The 19,031-nt window shown below is 37.1% G+C and overlaps 2 protein-coding genes across 2 annotated transcripts in view; one reads left to right on the top strand and one right to left on the bottom strand.

Moving 5' to 3' along the window:
• Window positions 1-1,450, top strand: part of LOC122064012 (putative disease resistance protein RGA3) — a 4,206-nt gene extending 2,756 nt beyond the window's left edge. The window contains exon 5 of the mRNA XM_042627707.1: window positions 1,328-1,450. Coding sequence (XP_042483641.1) covers window positions 1,328-1,450 — 123 coding nt within the window. The remainder of the gene's footprint in view (window positions 1-1,327) is intronic.
• Window positions 1,451-15,285: 13,835 nt separating this feature from the next.
• LOC122090547 (photosystem II 22 kDa protein, chloroplastic) lies at window positions 15,286-18,552 on the bottom strand. Its single transcript, XM_042660187.1, has 4 exons — window positions 18,214-18,552; window positions 18,000-18,119; window positions 16,002-16,245; window positions 15,286-15,707 (listed from the first exon to the last, which is right to left on the bottom strand). The coding sequence occupies exons 1-4, from the start codon at window positions 18,430-18,432 to the stop codon at window positions 15,460-15,462; spliced, it is 831 nt and encodes a 276-aa protein (XP_042516121.1). The 5' UTR covers window positions 18,433-18,552; the 3' UTR covers window positions 15,286-15,459.
• Between the last annotated feature and the right edge of the window lie 479 nt (window positions 18,553-19,031).

Raw genomic sequence — 19,031 nt, forward strand, 5'->3', positions numbered from 1 at the left:
AGCAAGCATATAAAATAAATACCAAACATAGTGGCTCAGTGAATGAGTTCCATCTGGTTCAAATTAAAGAACCAACTCATATATCTAGGATCAATTGATTTAAGTACCAGATTAACACCAGGCGGAAATCTGGTTGGCAGCTCAAGAACACAACTACCCAAATCCATTAAAACCCCACAGCCAGAATAGGCAAACAGTAGAGTTTAAGAAATACAGTTATGCAGATTACATCAAGCAAACTACTAGTGTTATCAAAATTTTGAAAGCCAACTGGATTCTAACTGTAATTTGAAGTTTGGCAGCTAAAGACCATAATAGCTCAACTCTGCTAAACTCCCACTGCATGAATAGGCAACAGAACCAAGCAACCAACAACCCAAGCGAATTGATGCAAGTACTAAACAATCCAGCAAGGCAAAAGTTGCACTATTCAAGATTATGAACTACAATCCCTCAGAATCTCCAAACTCAAAAACGAGATCAAGTTTTGCCCGCAATTTTTCAATTGTCAACCATCTGGGTCCAAATGAAACGGTACAATGAATCCCTAGAACATTGAAAGTTGGAATTTGAAGTCTGAACGTTAGGGGAAACGAAAATAGCCGATCAAATCGAGAGAGAGAATATTCTGGCAGCAACTCAAGAACATAATTACTCAAATTCGCTAAAACCCACAGCTTGAAAAAGCCAGAGCAAAATAAATTAGGCACCCAGAATTCTGTAGTTTCCATCAAGTAATTAAAATTCTACTACCACCCAAGTGAATCAATTCAATCACCCAAACCCAGAAAGCCAACAGATTACCCCGACACGTCAGAATTCCAATACCAAAAATCTATCGTGTTCTTCACAAAAGCAAAACATCAAATCTCGCCATCAAGTTTTTGATTTCCAACCATCTGGGTTCAAATCAAACACAACAGGAAACCCCAAAAAATATCGAAAACTGTAATTTGAACTTCAAGCAGTAGAAGAAACAACAATACCAGATCCAATCAAGAACGAAAAAGAGAGAGACTGTACCTGTAACTCACATCTCTGCTAGACGAGTAAGAGAAAGAGGGATGATGCTCGTTACATCCGCTAGAATAACCGTCCTGTATAAACATCTGAAATCTCTCACTGCCAAAGACGATGCCGGAAACGGAAAGCTCTAGAACTCAATAGCAGCAGAATGGCTTCAACCGAAAGACAAAAATTAAGACCTTCAGGAAACAACAATGGCGTCAAAATCGGAAGAGGTACCCTCTAATCGCTTGGACTCAAATCCAATCCAAAGTAACAGTTTCAATTTCCTTTAAAAAGTTTTGCTTCGCTTGCTTTTTAGAATCTTGGAAGTCTTGAAGAGCTCAAGTTCGCTGCGGCTCTTTCTCGTCTTTATCGGTTTTATCCATGGAAACAAGTTGGAAGGAAGGTCCAACGGGCGGAAACAGAACAGAATAGGCTATAAAGGTCGTTTTGGTAAATTTGAAAAGTAGAATGCTGTCATTGACACGTGGAAATATCATATTGATGATGATGTAAAGGCAAAACTTTCTATTTTACGTTTTTGGAAAGCAGTAAAAAAACTTGGACACGTTGATGTTTGATGGATCCCACGTTGTAAGGTCAAGATCTCTTGATTAGTTCATACGTGTCAACGTGTGGCGTGCGATCTATCGACTTTGCGATGGTTCTAAAATTCGGAACTTTGCCATCAGTATCGGTTAGATGGGAATGGTATGAACCTTGATCGATCCTTATCTTTATCTTTCAAATCCCCATATCCACATGTATGGTGTAAGGGTAAAATTATAATAAAAATCTAATTTTTAGGAAAAAATAAGGGTAAATCTGTCTAATACAATTCGATCCATACTAATCTGGATTACTATCAAAATGTATCGCCCTTCACCAATCCCATGATCGTTCCCAAGTTTTAAAACATTTTTTCGAGTAAAGTTTTAGAACCCTGATTCGGCTTGAACCTTGCGTACTTTACGCATTCATTAGATGAGGCCAACTTCATGATGGATTTAGAGTTCGGCCCAGTTTGGCGAAGAATGTTGCCCCGATTGTGTGACCCGTACTACTAGCATATGCCAATGATGAGGTGTATAGAGGCATCAACATGGGTTGATTTTTCATATTTCACAGGTGGTAGGATTGTCATTTTGCCCCCTTTGTGTTTAAGCACAGGCGTCACACAACCTGGTCGATAGAGGGATTCCTTCCCCTTGCGATCCACATAATGAGTTGTGGAGTCCACACTAACATTATTTCTCCTCACACAAAATGTATGTCTCTGATGGTTTTAGGAATTGGTTTTGGATCAACTGATCTTGATTGGTATTGACACACACCAATCCTGATACGTGGCTGATTTCATATTAGTATTGTCATATGGACCGTGGGTAAAAATCTCCAACAAAATGCAATTTTTAAAGAAATATAAGGGCACAGTTGTCCGCTCCCAACTAATATATGTTGATTTGGGTTTGTTGATACCATGCACTAAAATCATCCCACTTTCTTATTGATGGTGTGGTTTCCGAGCCTAGCATCGCGGAAAACACCTTCTTATGTATGTCTACGCCTAGGCATAGGTGGGCGTAAAAGGACTGCGTTGCCTACCACCCCATGCACTAAAATATCTCCACGAGGCCTCCCATTGGTCTGGACACTTGTATAGTGATTGCGCAAGGGGATAACGCTCTCTTGCCAATCTTCAATTTTAGGGAAAGGGTTCCCTAAAAGGTAGGGCTGGCCCTACACTAGCCAATGGAAGCAGTAGTTGAAGCATCAAATGGGATAGGATTTTCACCTCATATGGTGTGGAGTGGTCATTCCCCCCCTCCATTATGTTAGGGTGTGGGGGCAACACTGCCTTTTAAGCTATTATTTTATCATAATATTAAATGGGAAAACGCTCTTTCAGTCTAAGGGATAATTGTGCCTCCTTTCCCTCAAAAGAGGAAAAAAAAAAAAAAGTTTCGCCTCACATTCATTATTATTATATCAATTAGTTTAAAGAGAGTAAAACAATGATTAATGTGAGAGGCTGTTATGTACCCAGCTTTCTCAAAAACCCTTTCCCTACAACAATAATATATTAAAAGGATGGGGAGTGCTAAAATGGAAGGGGCATCCAAGGGGAGGACAAATACAAAAACAGTGCTAGGCATAACGCTAGCATGTCCGACATTTATCCATAAATTAATTAATTAAAAGTAAATGGTATGAAACCCCTTTTAAAATAAGACTACTAGATATTGATCTAGTTGATTTCAGAATCATCCATAAAATATGTACCTATCAGAGATGGCAAGATATGGATATGTGAAGGGTTCCAATGGCATTCACCCGCCTACAAACTTTTATTGGTGTGTTAATTCTTTTATTTTTTGGGAAAAAATTGGCCTTATGCCCAAGCACAACAACCCCTGAAATTACCTTTCCACTCTTTACAAAATGAAAATATCCCTTGCATGTTTCTTTATTGACTCCACATTAGTGTAGGGGCATACAACCAGATGACATTCTTTTTCCTAAATTTTTATTATGAGGATCGATTAGTTAAATTGACCATTGAATAAAATATAGATAATTTTTTTTTTTTTTTGTAAAAATTTAGATAATTCTTTCATGAGGTTATTTGGTGGGGTTTTTATTTATTGAAAAAATATCTTATTTTTCAAATAAATAAATAAAAAATTACCACAATTGCAAATTGGGGATTCCTTCCAATGCCTGGGAGCCTACACATTGAGGCACCAACAAATTGGAGGCTTGGACCAATGGACGGGTGACACGGGAAGAGTTAGAGAGATCATTTCCAAAGGGGTGAAAGAGAGACAGACACTACCTGAACACCTTGACAGCATGCCGAAACTTTTCCCTTGATAAATATAATTCTTAATATAAAACTTATTTTGCTTTTTAAAGCAAAAGAATTAAATATATTAAAGTAAAATTTAATAACCAAACTTAACATATTTTGGAATTAATTACATAATATGTGAGATGATAATGATTACAAAGAATTCCATTTTAGTATTAATTTATATGATAGGATTCTCTACGAAGCAAACCAATGAGCTACGATGAAAAAGTATCTCTACATTAAAAGGCAATAAAATCATTTCATTTGAAACAGAAAAAGATAAACATAGAGATATTAGCATACCCTACTCTAGCAGCTCAGAAAACATTTTCCCTCAATGGAGCCATTGAATTTTGGGTCTGGATAAATTAGTGTCAATAGCTTTCATTTTTAAGGAACTTTAGAAGAATCGTCAAATTTTATTGGTATCAATCTCTAATGCGGATTCACCGACAACCGACTTCCGACTTCACCGGCCCTTCAAATGCGATGTTGAGCATACCCTACATTATGTTAATGCAATAAGTGGCTTAGGTAACCGGTCAACGTTATTCAATTTTTGAAGCACGTGTAAGGATGATGTGGTCTATTGTAACCCTTGGATATTTATTCACTAATCTGACTCAATATTATGGTCCATCATGGAGTGGAGCTTTACTTTTGGGTCTAAATTTAATACTACAAATGAATCCTTGGTCATCCCTCGTCCTGCCACGGTCAAGTGAGAGGGGTTTCAAAGGAGATAGTTTATTGGTGATTCATAGTGGGTAAAGTCTATTAAGAAGTATTTGACTTGAGTTTGAATTCTTTTGGCACCACCCTTTCTTTGGGGTTTCAATCCTTTTCATAGTGGAAACGACTAATGTGGGCCTATAAAGACTATTTCTACTGCAAAAGATATGAGAAAAATGAAAGAAGGGTTCAGATGTGGGGGAGAAGGTATCACATATAAGGGTAAGGGCATTATCGATTTCGTCCAATAAGAGTAGTATAATGATCCTAAGATGGTTGGTTTTCCTTCACTTTTGAGATATTATTGATTTCGTCCAATAGGAGGAATGCAATGATCCTAGGATGGTGGATTTTCCTTCATCACTGAAGTATTATCGACTTCATCCAATAGAAAGAGTGCAATGATCCTAGGATGGTTTTCTTTCAATTCTAAGGTATTATTGACTTCGTACAACAGAGGGAGTGCAATGATCCTATGATGGTGGATTTTATTTCATCAATGAGGTATTATCGACTTCGTCCAATAGGAAGAATGCAAGATCCTTGGATGGTAGCCTCTCTCTCTCTCTCTCTCTCTCTCTCTCTCTCTCTATATGTGTGTGTGTGTATGTGTTTTGTAGCAGATTGGGGGAAGGAGATGAAAAATATAACGTAACTAAGCTCATCAATTTAGAATCGAAATCAAAATAGACCATTTAAAATCAGAACGAATCAGTTCGAAATTATTTTTCGTATGGAAAATGGAATCGTAAAAGGCTAAACCACGATTTTCAAATTTTGACTTCGTCTCTTCTACTTCCATCTTCGACTATCAACTCTCCTCACTTCTCATCTACATTTTGCATGCACTTAATGCTTATTTCCACTTTAGTGCATTACACTAAACAAATTTGGTTCAATTTCGATTTGTACAAATTGTATCATGAACCAAACCGAAAAACCAGAACTACCAACCGACTTCACCGACCCTTCAAATGCAAATATATTTGTCTGTATGGACATACCTTCCCCTATGTGAATATAATACATATTTTTTTTTGGTAAACTTATGTGAATATAACAAGTGGCTTGATCAAAGGTCATGTAACCTTTGGATATTTATTCAGTAATCTGACTCAATGTCCATCATATGGAGTGGAGCTTTCCTTTCGCTTTGGGTTTAATACAAATGAATCTTTAGGAGTAGTATAATGATCCTAGACTGGTGGGTTTCTCTCTCTCTTGGGCGTTGTAGCAGATTGGTCAGAAAGGTGAGGAAAAAACTAAATTAAGGTGGTCAATTTAGAACCAAAATCAAAATCGATCCTTTAAAACCAAAATGAACTGAATGGAAAAAAAATTTTGGTTTTGGTTTTGAAAAATAAACCCTAAAAGGTTAAATCATGAGTTTTAAGATTTCAGTTTTTACTTTATCTCTTTTGCCTCTGTCTTCAAGTGTCAACTCTCCTCAATTCTCTTCTGGATTTCTACATTTATGCTTGTCTTCTTTTAATGTGTCTTGCTTCTTCAAGACCACTAGGAGATATTCTCAAGTCTTGTACGAATTGAAAAAAGGAAATAAAAAACTGAATAAATTAAACCGAATTGCCAAGAAGGTATAAAAAGCGAATGAAACCAAAATATAGGGGGAAAAAAAAATAGAACAAAAACTTATAGGAACTGAATAAAAGTGAATCAATTCGGTTCGATTTTAATTTGTACATTTCAAACATTGGATCAAACCAAAAAACCAGAACCATACTGATTGACACCTTTAAAGCTTAAGCACAATATATATGGACATAATTGAAAATATAAAAAAGGCACCCCAACCATTGCATTTCTAAAACATGAGGTATCCCAAACATAAATATTTATGACACGAAAGGTCACCAGGACATAGTTTCTCTAAACATTAGGTACCCTAGATACATTGGGTCAACCTTTGAGAGATGAGCATGGGCAGATCGGTATAGGTTGGAGATATTGAAGTGTTGGGCTAGCTAGGATTCAGGACAATCAACCAAATCTTTTTTTTTTTTTTTTTTCCTTCCTAATTTGATTCCTCCCTTTCATAAAACTGTCCAATTGAACCCGGTCCCTTCTGGTCTGATGTTGAACCAAATATTAAGAACTATATACCAAGCATCCCAAGAATAAAGGGACTAGTGCAATTGAAAACAGGAGAGAACTCAAATCTTACAAAGTATTTAACTTCAACAACTACAAACAAGTGTATTTCTTAAAAACACCACAATTTGATTTCTCCCCTTCATCATCATCATCAAAAACTTAATCAAAATGTTCTCTCCCATACTCTTCATCTGCATCTGTCAAAAAAAACTTACTGATACCAGAATTCAATGCCGCATAGAGTAAAAAAGTTAACAACACCTGTGGTTCAAGTTCATTCAGAGGGACTCCTGTCTCAATGTTCAGCTGTGCTAGAGCACCCTTTCCTGTGATAATATCTCCAATTAAAGAAAAGGCAAATCCCAACGGAGCAGGGCCTTTGGAGGCCTGGTTTGTGTGCTACAGGATTTCTCCCTCAACCTGTTCGTCAAAACCCTAATTAGGTCAGATTAGTTTTACCTATTGTGGTGCTATTGTGATCCTGTCTTGTATGAAAGAAATCCTGGATATGCTTTAGCAAGGTCAGAATGGATTTTCTTTTCCTTTCTGAAAAAAAAAAAAAAAAAAACTTGAACTGTTGTTAGATACGAAATTACAAATATTAATAATCAAAATAGTTAATGATGATTAAACACTTACCAAATTCCCATGATGTGCATAAAGATTTCGCATAAAGCGAACAATATCATAAGGATACTGATATTGGTTTTTTTTCTTTGTCTTATATTATCTATCATAAAGAAAACCAAGAAGTAAATTATGTAGCTTATTTATTGAAACCAGTCAGTATGGTTAAGAGAAGATCTTACAGCAGCTTCAACTTCTGCATGCTAACAATAGAAGTACAAAGTTTCCAAAAACAGAAACAAAATATAAATTGTGAAAGTTGAAAACGTTCAACTTTGTTCCTCCACTACCCCTTCTTTTTATATGTAATAAAAACTGTTAGACTTGTTAGAAGAAGGGGTAAAAAAATTAGAATCACATACACATAGCAAGCATGAACATATATCATAACTTATTTAGCACAATGATACTAAGACATAAAATTATTATTATAATAATCACCTTTCACGTCTTACATTGCAATTAAATGAGTATCTAGTGTCGTGCCTATAGATTCATAAAGTAGGTTTCAAGAATTCCTGGAGTCCATGTTTAGACCATCATAAAAGCAGTGAAATACATAAGTGATGCTTTTGATAATAATCTTAAGGGAACAGGTTGGGTATGCCGTCGATGTCAAGTATGCTAGCACCCATTGTGTTTATCTCTCTTTTCCCTTTTTCTGAAATGATCCTCATATCCTTCCTGAATGATACTCTATCATGTCTTCCTATTGGTGCTATTCGCTAGCATACTTGATATCGGCGACATACCTATCCCTCTCCCTCTTAAGGGAAAAGGTTGGGTATACCGTCAATATATTCTAAATCCGAAGTCCTAACTTGGTTGGACGCTTTGGCACTCTCTAGGATTAGATGCAATAAAAAAACAAACTTTTGGATATCTAGAAAAGGTTGTATGATGGTTTATGAGGCAAATGCATTTTAGGAGACTTAGGAATCCAAATATGTTGGGTCTCCCCACTAATTACATGTGACTACTACTAATTCGACCACAAAGGAATGGATTTTAAGAAACTTCAAAGTGTTCTGATAGTGCTTCTAGCAAGGAAATAGTAAGATAAGACAGTATAACCATCAATTAGCATTCTCAAGTGATGACATACAATTTAAATAGTAAGATTCATGTACAACTACACTAACTTTCATGTGTTTCCCAACATACAAATGGTTTTTATTAAATAATTAAAAGAACATAAAAGAAAGGTTTTCTCGCTTGCCAGGTAACCATGTTTATTTGAGCACTATAAAGATGTGACCAATCCAATCAATATTAGATACGGAACCCTCAAAATTAACCATTTGCATGTTCCAAAATCATGTCAGCTCCATGGTCTACCATGTACTACACATTAGGTAGTAGATTTATTTTTAATTATTTTCATGACTCTCTTGCCTGATGGAGTGCTACTTCATGGTACTCACAATGTGTAGAGGCTGACATTCTTCTGCACTTTTTTTTGTTTCTTTTGATAGATACATTAGCAATTTCAATACTGGAAAGAGGTTACCCAAGATTCTTTTTTAGTTACGAAATGAAACCATCACATGCACAACAACGACACACATTAAGATGCAACTGATAGATCAAAATTTAGAGACTTGATGAACTTTTTATTCCTAATGATTGAAATCTGGTACATGCTTTCATTATACTTCTACAATAAAAGCTTCATGTATTTTATTAGCAAAAAAATTCCCACCAACCTCAATCGTAGACTCAATCTCATCATCAGGCCACTCATCCAATGTCACGGACAAAACCTGTATATAATGGTAAATAACGATGTTTAGAGAGTAATGTATGATGAAGATATGACTTACATAAGATATTATGCATTAGCTATCTCAGATTTTTATGAGGGTAATATTTGAAAAAAAATGATGAAAACATTCATTAATTTTCCAAATAAAACAAGATGACTTTGAGAGAAAAATAAGAAAAGGCTATGTGAAAGTTCTAATAGAAGTATAAGATAAGATTTGTGGACCATGAGATGCAATTTTGGACACAAACACTAGAGATTGCAAATAAAGTTAAAAACTGAATAGTGCTATACTAACACATCAATAAGACCTAGAATCAAATTAATGATTTACCAATATCATTACCAATGCTGTCTGAATGGGTACAGTTTCAAATTTCAATAACTTTTATAATTGTGGTCATGATCTCTCTCTCTCTCTCTCTTTTTTTTTTTTTTTCGTAAATGACTATAGTCATTATCAAATATACCACAGTTTATCACAATTAAACCGTTTTTTGTACGATTCCCACTTTCTATCAATTTCTCTTTTTGGTAAAACTTTCTAACTATTCCATAGGTTAGATTTTTTTTAAGGGCAAGGGATATACATGCTACTCACTGAGTATAAAATCTTTCAAGCTACTTCATTGGGTGCACTGGAGAGAGTTACGTCGTTATAGGACAAAATTTATCACCCAATAAAGCGAGGACACATGGCATCCGAGGGAGGAACACGTGACGCCCATCCGATGGAGACCGCAAGGCTTCAAACCACGTGAGGAGAAGATTCCCAGGGAGGGGTTCCCGAAACCCTAGGCTGAGAAACCCTATAAAAGGGAACCGAAAAGGAACCTACATGAGGTACGCCGACACCCACCATTACTCATGTAAAAAACACTGTTCTGCCGATCACTAACTTGGGCATCGGAGGCCTAATCCCGGAGATACCTCCGGGCCTTTGCCTTCTGTGCTTGTGCAAGGTTGGCTCATACGGATTTTCGATAGTAACACGCCGAAACAAATAGAATCTAATTTAGAAAGATTTTTTAAGCATGATAGAGAAGACATTATTTATTGACAACAAATATTATTAGATTAACTAAAGAAAAAACATAACATTAAATTGAAACACAAGTTTATCAAAATAAATAAATAAACACAAACAAGTCACAACATAATAAATTATAAAACACTATTTTATACTTATGTTATTATTGATTTGCTTCAATGTCTCATTGCTGTCCCTTACTTTATCAGCTCCCATCAATAGATTCATATATATATATATATATATATATTTTAAAAGGTCATGGTATTTATAGGTGAAAATTTCATGCCAATGGAGGAGGATTGAGAAGTTCAATACATGTTTACTTGATGACATTAAATCATGGTGAATCTCATTCTCATATCAAATGAATGACTGCAAGTGGCCAAACGAAAAAATATGATTTACTCATCAGGTAAATGTAATGACATGGTTGATGCTCATACTGCTACAATGAATTTTAAATAGTTTCGTATCTCCCATAGCCACATAGAGGGGAACACATCTAATCCTAAAGGCTATACGAGAGGACCCTTAATTTAAATTGCTTGGTCAATACTTTCCTTTTATATCTGGGAAAGTAAACGAGAAAGCCCAGGAAAAGCTCATTAAAAAAATTGATACTAGCTTAGGTTCCCAATCATACAAGGCTTAAACATGTCATCTTCCAATGAGAAGACTTTTAGAAAGGCAATAAAAGAAAGATATGATTGAGCGACGGATCTTACAAATGGATTATTTAAAAATAAATCAAAATATTGTTGTCACAAGAATATGTTGCTCTTTTAAATCTCACAAGATATTTATTGTATCACGATTCAAATTAATGATATGTCCTTTCTGGTCGTTGAATAGATAGAATATATGGCCTAAGATTAGTCACGCGTCAATTCATGCATTTCATTTATGTTTATATATGGGTATTAGTACTCTAATTTACTATAAATCCGTCTTTACCAACCCATGAAAATTGGCGAGTCATACGGCCGGGAGGGCTTTGGCATGCACTCCAGTCTTCCAATGTTCATTACCATTCACTATCTCCTCGCAAAGGATTTTTGTGCACTTCATGATGGTTCTGGAGTTTGGCCTAGTTTGACGAAGAATGCTGCTTCAATCGAGTGACCCCTACAGTAGTGCATGGCCAATGATGAGGCGCACATAGGCATCACACAGGTGGGTTTTTCGTTTTTCACGAGGGGTTGGGCTATCATTTTGCCCCTCTTTGTGTTCATGCACAGGCACCACACGACCTGGCAGGAAGAGGGATTCCTTCCCCATGCTTTCCACATAATAAGTCGTGGAGTCCACAATGACATTATTTTTCTTCCCACAAAATGTATGTCTCTCATGGTTTTAGGTATCGGTCTTGGATCAGATGATCTAGATTGGTATTGACACCCACCAATCCCGATACTTGGCCAATCTCGTCTTGGTATCACCATACGAACCATGGGTAAAAATGTCCAATTTTTTTTTCTTTAAAGAAATGTAAGGGAAAGTCATCCGCTCCCGACCAATATATGTCGATATCCGGGCTTGCTGATATTGTGCACTTAAACCATCCCACTTTCTCTTTGATGGTGTGGTTTCCCAGTTTAGCATCATGGGAAACACCTACTCGTGTGTGTCCAGGTGGGCGCAAAAAGATTGTGTTGACCCCGCCCCATGAACTGAAGATGCCTCCACGAGGCCTCTCATTGGTTTGCTCGCTAGCGCAAGGGTTGTGCAAGTGGGTAGCGTTCTCTCGCCCATTTTCAATTTTAGGGAGTGGGTTCCCTAAAAGGCAATGTGGCACCTATACTAGCATGTGGGCCAATGGGAGCAGTAGTAGAAGCATCAACAGGGACAGGATTTCGACCTTTCATGAGGGGAGGGATGTTCATTTTGTCTCCCACTGTCTCAGGGAGTATGGGCTACATTGCCTCTTAGGCTTCTTGCCTTCGTTTTTCCCTTAATTTTATTATTCTATTTTTTTCATAATAATACTAAATGGGAAAAGGCTCTTTGAGCCTAAGGGATAATTGTGCCTCCTTTTACCCAAAAAAAATAAAAAATTGTCTTTCCTCACATTCATTATTATATTAATTATTTTAAAGAGTGAAAACAGTGATTTGAAAAAAAAACAATGTGAGAGGGTGTAATGTACCCAGCTTGTTCAAAGATCTCTCTCCCCACTACAATATTATAATAAGATAGCGGAAGTTGGGCTCAACCAATGGGGATGGGGGGTGTTGGAATGGGAGGGGTAGAGAGACTTTCCAAGGGAGGACAGACGCAAATATAGTTTTAAGCACAACACTAGTGTGTTTAGCCTTTACCCATATATTAATTAATTACAAGTAAAGGGTATGAAACCCTTTTAACATAAGACTAGTTAGATATTGAACTAGTTGATTTCAGAATCATCCACAAAATATGTACCTAGGAAAGATGGCAAGATTTCTACCCAAAATAAAAGAGATGGCAAGATACGGGTATGTGAATTGTTTGAATGGATCTCACCTACCTACAAAAATCTATTGGTGTGTTAATTTTTTTTATTTATCTTTTTTTTTAGAAGGAAAAAGAATGTTGCTTTGGTTGCGTGGCCCTACGCCCAGACAGTAGCCTCTAAAGTGACCGCCTCACCCTTTACAAAATGAAAATAAGCCTTGCACATCCTGTCATTGGCCTCACCCTGAAGTAGAGGCCACCTAACCAGGCAGCATTCTCCGTCCCAAATTTTTATTGAAAGGGTTGATCTTTAGTCAAATTGACAATTGAATAGATAATGATTTCATGAGGTTATGTAGTGGTTTTTTTTTTTTTTTCACTGAAAAAATACCTCATATTTTAAAGAAAATATCACCATTTCCAAATTGGGGATTCCTTCCCATGCCGAGGGGAGCCTCCACATTAAGGCACCAACAAATGGGCGCCTTGGACCAATGAGCGGGTGGTATGTGGAGGGGATAGGGAAATACTTTCCAAGGGGGTGGGAGAGAGACAGACACAACCTGGGCACTTTGGTGGCATGTCCAAACTTTTCCCTTGATAAATATATTTTTCAATGTAAAACTTATTTTACTTTTCAAATCAAAAGAATTACATAAAATAAAGTGAAATTTAATAACCAAATTTAACATATTTTGGAATTAGTTACATATTATGTTAGATGATAATGATTACAAAGAATTCTATTTTAATATTAATTTACGTGATGGAGATTGGTCCATTGGTGATTCATAGTGGGTAAAAAGCTTCAAAAAGCATCTTATCCCTTGGCACAACCCATGTTTTTTCCTTGGGGTTTTCACCCTCTTCGGAGTGGAGTTTGGTTGTTGAGGGCTTGTGGAGACTATTCCCACTCCAAAGAATGTGATGACACCCTTCGTTATTAAAAAAAAAAAAAAAAAAAGAGAGAGGTGAGAGAGGGGTTCAGATGTAAGCCTAGGATGCTCTCTCTTGTAGCACATTGGTCGGAAAAACTAAGCTTGTCAATTAAAACCGAAACCAAAATTGGCCATTTAAAATAAAAACAAATCGGTACGAAAAAATTGGTTCGATTTTGGTTTTAAAAATTGAAACCCATAACGTTAAACCGCAAGTTTCAAGTTTTCAAGGTTCAGTTCAATATTATCTAACAAGGAGTTAGAACACACATGCAGGCTAAGTAAATCAATGGACAAGCTTGGTGCTACTGCAAATATTAACAAAAGTGAAGACACCATTCTAAATAATATAGATTTGTGAAGCATGAGTCCCGGGTAATGTGGCCCAAGGGGCGATGCACGGACAGGCCACCACCCCCACCCCCTACTCTTCCGGACCCGGAGGATGAGGAAAAAAAGAATACGCTCAAGCCAATTGTAAACCGGGCTCTACGTAAACTGCTCTGCTGCATTTGTGCCATTTATTGCTCTAGTCTTGACTTCGTCTCTTCTATCTCCATCTTCGACTATCAACTTTCCTAACTTCTCATCTATATTTCTGCATTTATGCTTGTTTCCACTTTCGTGCATTACACTGAATAAATTTAGTTCAATTTGGACTTGGACATATTATATCCTGGATCAAGCCGAAAAATCAAAACCACCAACCGACTTCCAAGTTCCAATTTTTTCCGATCGTTCAAATGCAATTTACATAAATTTGTGTCTGTTTGGGCATATCTTACCCTATGTGAATTTAATAAGTGGCTTGGTCAAAGGTGATCGATGTGGTCCATTTGAACCTTTATACTTCTTCCTTTCCTAATTTTGGTTACCAAACACAGTCTTAGCTATGGAGTGGAGCTTTCCTTTCCCTTTGGATTTAATACAAATGAATCTCTAGGATTGTGGGTTTTTCCTCTCTCTCAAGAGGGTGTTGTAGCAGATTGGTCAGGAAGGAGAGGGAAAAACCAAACATAATTAAGGTTGTCAATATAAAATGGAAAATTAAAATGGATCATTTAAAATAAAAAATTGAATCGAAAAAAGTTGTTTCGATTTTAGTTTTGAAAATTGAACCCTAAAAGGCTAAACCATGAGTTTTAAGATTTCAGTTTTCATTTTATCTCTTCAGCCTGTCTTCAACTATCAACTCTCCTCACTTCTCTTCTACATTTCTACACTTATGCTCCCAAAGTCTTGTGCGAATAAAAAAATTAAATAAGTTAAACAGAATTGCCAAGATGGTATAGGAAGCAAATGAAACCGAATATAGAAAATAACCAATAGGAATCGAATAAAACTGAACCAATTCGGTTCGTTTTTTATTCGTCCATATTATATCTTGGACCAAACCAAAAAACCAGATCCATACCCTATTGACACCCTTAAAGCTTAAACAATATTTATGGGCATAATTGAAAATACGAAAAGGGCATCCCAAGCATTACATTTCTAAAACATGAGCTATCCCAAACATAAAATTTATGAAATGTAAGGTCAGGTACCCAAGCATAGTTTCTCTAAACGTTAGGTATCTCAGATGTATCGGGTCAGCCTTTGAGAGATAGGCATGTGTAGATAGATATAGATTGGAGATATGAAGTCTTGGGTTAGCTAGGATTCACAACAACCAACCAATCTTTTTTTTCTTTCTTCCTGATTTGATTCATCCCTTTCGTAAACCATCTGGTTGAACCGGGTCCCTTCTAGTCTGATGTTGAACCAAATGTTAAGAACTATATACCAAACATCCCATGAATAAAGGGACTAGTGCAATTGAAAATAGGAAAGAACTCAAATCTTAGAAAGTATTTAACTTCAACGACTACAAACAAATGTATTTCTTAAAAACACCACAATTTGATTTCTCCCCTTCATCATTATGATCACAAACTTAACCAAAATGTTCTCTCCCCTACTCTTCATCTGCATCTGTTAAGAAAAACTTACCAGAACCAGGATTCAATGCAGCAAAGAGGAAGAAGGCAACATTGAACAACACCAGTGGTTCAAGTTCATTCAGAGGGACTCCAGTCTCAATGTTCAACTGTGCTAGAGCACCCTTTCCTGTTATAATCTCTCCAATTAAAGAGAAAGCAAATCCCAACTGAGCTAATCTTCCTACGAAAAGCTCGTTCGCCTTTGTAAATCCGAATAGAGGACCTTGCACAACAAAAATAATTCTTATATTTATACTTTTTAGCAGAGATTAATTGTGATATAATCCAGTCCTTAGAGATAAAATATGATTTACCTCCTTGAGACCACACACGGAGTGTTTAGTGCTGTTCACTGTTTTCAGTGAAAGTTGAATGATTCTCATTCAACCCCGATATGACCCGATCATGTGGTTGTGGGGTCAGTATGGACCCACGGTACTAGTGGCAGGGTCATGAATAAATCTACCTATAGCTGATCTTAAACTAGAGATAAAATATGATAACATAGTGTTTGTACCTTCTTCTTTAAGGCCTAAAGCTGATCTGAGACCTCTTCCTGGTGGGATCACAGCCTTTTCAAGTCCAGTGGGAGGGTCATCAACAAATTTACCTCGATCACCTAATGCTCCAATTGCTCCAAGGAGGGTAAAGAGGATGAAGAAGAGCAGAAGTGGCTCCGCTTCATAAATAGGAACTCCAGTTTCTAGGTTCAACTGTGCTAGAATTCCCTTCCCAGTAATTCCTTCTCCCAGCAAAGATGCCTGCAAATTTTGGGACATTGACAATAATAATTTCATGCATCTTATGTTCATAATTTCACATGGGAAAAAGAAAGTTGTTTGTTCGTGTGTTTCCTATGCCAGACACATGAGTATACAGAAGTATCACCTGCCCCTAATGAAATAAAAAAATTCTATTCATGTTGATGCCTCTACTGACGCACTCATTGGCCTCATGCTGATACAAGGGCCACGTGACCAAGTAGTGATCTCTTGCCCATTTCACATATATACGTTATCTAGGATCCTATACACTATCATGTAATCTTGGATTTTAAAAGCTATTTTGTTACTTGACAAAATCCATCTAGGGTGAAACTTGACTCATAAGCAAAGGACTTATGGGTTTAATAATCTACAAAATTTGAGCCCATCTGGTCTGCCACGTGACAAATTTTTAAGGCCATTTAGGTAAGGCTTCATAAGTGTCCTGTGTAGGGAATCATTATCCTATATAATTATAGGAATGAAGAACCTTATGAGTTTGGCATAGGGAATGCCCAAACACAGCCCCTGCTTTTAGGGGATATGAGTGTCTTTTCACAACCTCACTAAAAACAAGAGCCGTGTCTGAGTGTTCCCTATGCCAAATCGATAGGATTCTTTTCTCCTAATTATATACTAACAGGATAAGGTCCCTTGATTGCACTTAGGACTTTTCAAGAACCTTTTAATTTTCTAAAAATAAAAGATAATATTTTATTTTGCCGTAAGCAACGTTTATTTTGCCTTAGAAATATATCATTCTTAATCATTTTCCTAAACCAGAAAATCTCATAAATATATCACTCTCTCTCTCTCTCTCTCCCTCGTGTTGCAAATTGTAATCACCAGTTTGAAAGAAGTGATGCAACAGGGTCAGACTGGGCTGGGTTTTTGAAAACTGAGGCCCAACATAGATTGCTTAGGGCTCAGCCCAGCCCGGCACCATCAAGCTTAGGATGGATGGAGCGATGGACTAGCACAGATAGTGCTTGTGTGCTCCACCAAATGTGCTAAATTCCCCACCCAGACCAACCTACTTAATATTAAGTTTAAATAATTTGTTGGGAAGAGAGCGCTGCCCTGGTAGCATAGGTACACATCAGCATACAGGTCAATAGGAGAACGTACAACAGTCTCTTCAGCGCAGAGGTAACACAGTCTGTCCATACCTTACCTAGACAATGGTAAGCGAGTGGCATTCTTTCTTCTCAATTTATTACACATCTTTAATTTGTAAAGAGGTTGGCCAACTCCACACCAACTACTAATGGGCTGGGCTTTGCATGCTTAACCGTTATCTTTTTTCTTTTTCTTTTGCCACGTGGGACTGTGAGAGCCACTCATGGAGAATTTCCTATCTGACTAATGGTCAAATGGGGTGAGGATTCCCAATGGGTGGTTGTCACCCATGTGGGAAGGTCCCCACATGAGGAGAGGATACAAAGCCCAAGACCCAGTTTCTGGTTGCCAATGCTCCTCTCTTTATTTATTGTCTCATAAGTCCCCTCCAGCCTCTCCAGTGGCTGGAGATGACCCTCGGCCGGTTGGAATCATTCCCTGAGAAACTTGTCAAGAGTGACATTACAGGGTTGCACCCCAAGTTCTTCCAATCATTGGATGCTTGCTGTGCATCCAGTGGCACTGGAGAGGATCTGAAACCGACATTTTAAGGCTTTAATTTGAACTAAATAACTGTCTGGCCACCTATATGAAGAGGAAGAAGAAAGAAAGGAAAAAAAAAAACTACTCACGGCGAAGCCAATCATGGCGACACGACCCACAAATAGTTCATTCTCTTTAGTAAAACCAATGCCTCCTGATGTCCCAAATAAACCATCTTCAACCTTCGGCTTTGGCTTTGGCTTTGGGTCCTACACAAGAACACAAGTAGTCTTTAAGTACACAGTTCAGTATAGAAACCATAAATAGATAAGCGTTTCAATATAGAAATAAATAAATAAATACCTTCTTGGCTGGTGCCTTGGTTTTTGATTTGAAGAGAGCAATAATAGTAGTTGAAGTAGTAGAAGAGGAAGAAGATGAAGAAGGACTAATTGAAGAGAGCAAGAGATGAGAGAATTGCTTGGAACGAAGTCTTTGGATTTGCAATTGTAGTAAAGGATCTCTCTTAAAATCAACCACACGACCAGTGAGACCTGACATTAGCATCATAGTTTGAGCCATGGAGGGCTAGCTATTAGCTTCTATTAAGAAGAAGAGAAGCTTTCTTGGTGGTCTATCTGATAATGTTAAAGAATGAAAATAATCTCTTTTAATGTTTCTTCAAAGGAAGAAATGTGAGTGAGAGATGATGAGGATAGGGTATGAGAGTTGTGATGGGTGAATAGAGTGACCACGTCTCCCATTTACTTTACTGTCCTTTTGGATACCATATGTTTTGTGGTCATTATGTGCCATTTGATGTGAGAAGGAAAATGTGTCTTAGGCAATCTTCACAGTGCTGACTAAATTGTATGTATGTGTGAGTATATGAGAGTGGGTTTTGTGGTTGTGAGAGAGAGGAAAATCTTTTATTGGGCACACTGTTACTAGGGTCATATTTTGGATTTCCCCTCCCCATGCCAGTGGGCACCGTCCAGTTGTTTAGGGAATGTAGACAAAAGGCCACAAGGCAAATATGTTGCATTGTGGTATACCAATGGCTGATGTCTTCTTGATTATATATCAGTCATTGGATCGGTTGTTTAACATCTATCTTGGATCATCACTTAACATAAACCCTAATTTTGATTTGATCGTTCTCTATTGGAACTGATAGAGAG

This window comes from Macadamia integrifolia, chromosome 2 (assembly GCF_013358625.1).
Source record: "Macadamia integrifolia cultivar HAES 741 chromosome 2, SCU_Mint_v3, whole genome shotgun sequence".
NCBI lineage: Eukaryota > Viridiplantae > Streptophyta > Magnoliopsida > Proteales > Proteaceae > Macadamia > Macadamia integrifolia.

What these genes read in the sequence shown, in the direction of transcription:
- LOC122090547 (XM_042660187.1), bottom strand. Translation starts at nt 18,432, where the DNA reads ATGGCTCAAACTATGATGCTAATGTCAGGTCTCACTGGTCGTGTGGTT. An exon ending in CCAAGGCACCAGCCAAGAAG is followed by an intron (nt 18,120 to 18,213) that starts GTATTTATTTAT and finishes GTTCTTGTGTAG; the next exon opens with GACCCAAAGCCAAAGCCAAA. An exon ending in TCGCCATGATTGGCTTCGCC is followed by an intron (nt 16,246 to 17,999) that starts GTGAGTAGTTTT and finishes CAAAATTTGCAG; the next exon opens with GCATCTTTGCTGGGAGAAGG.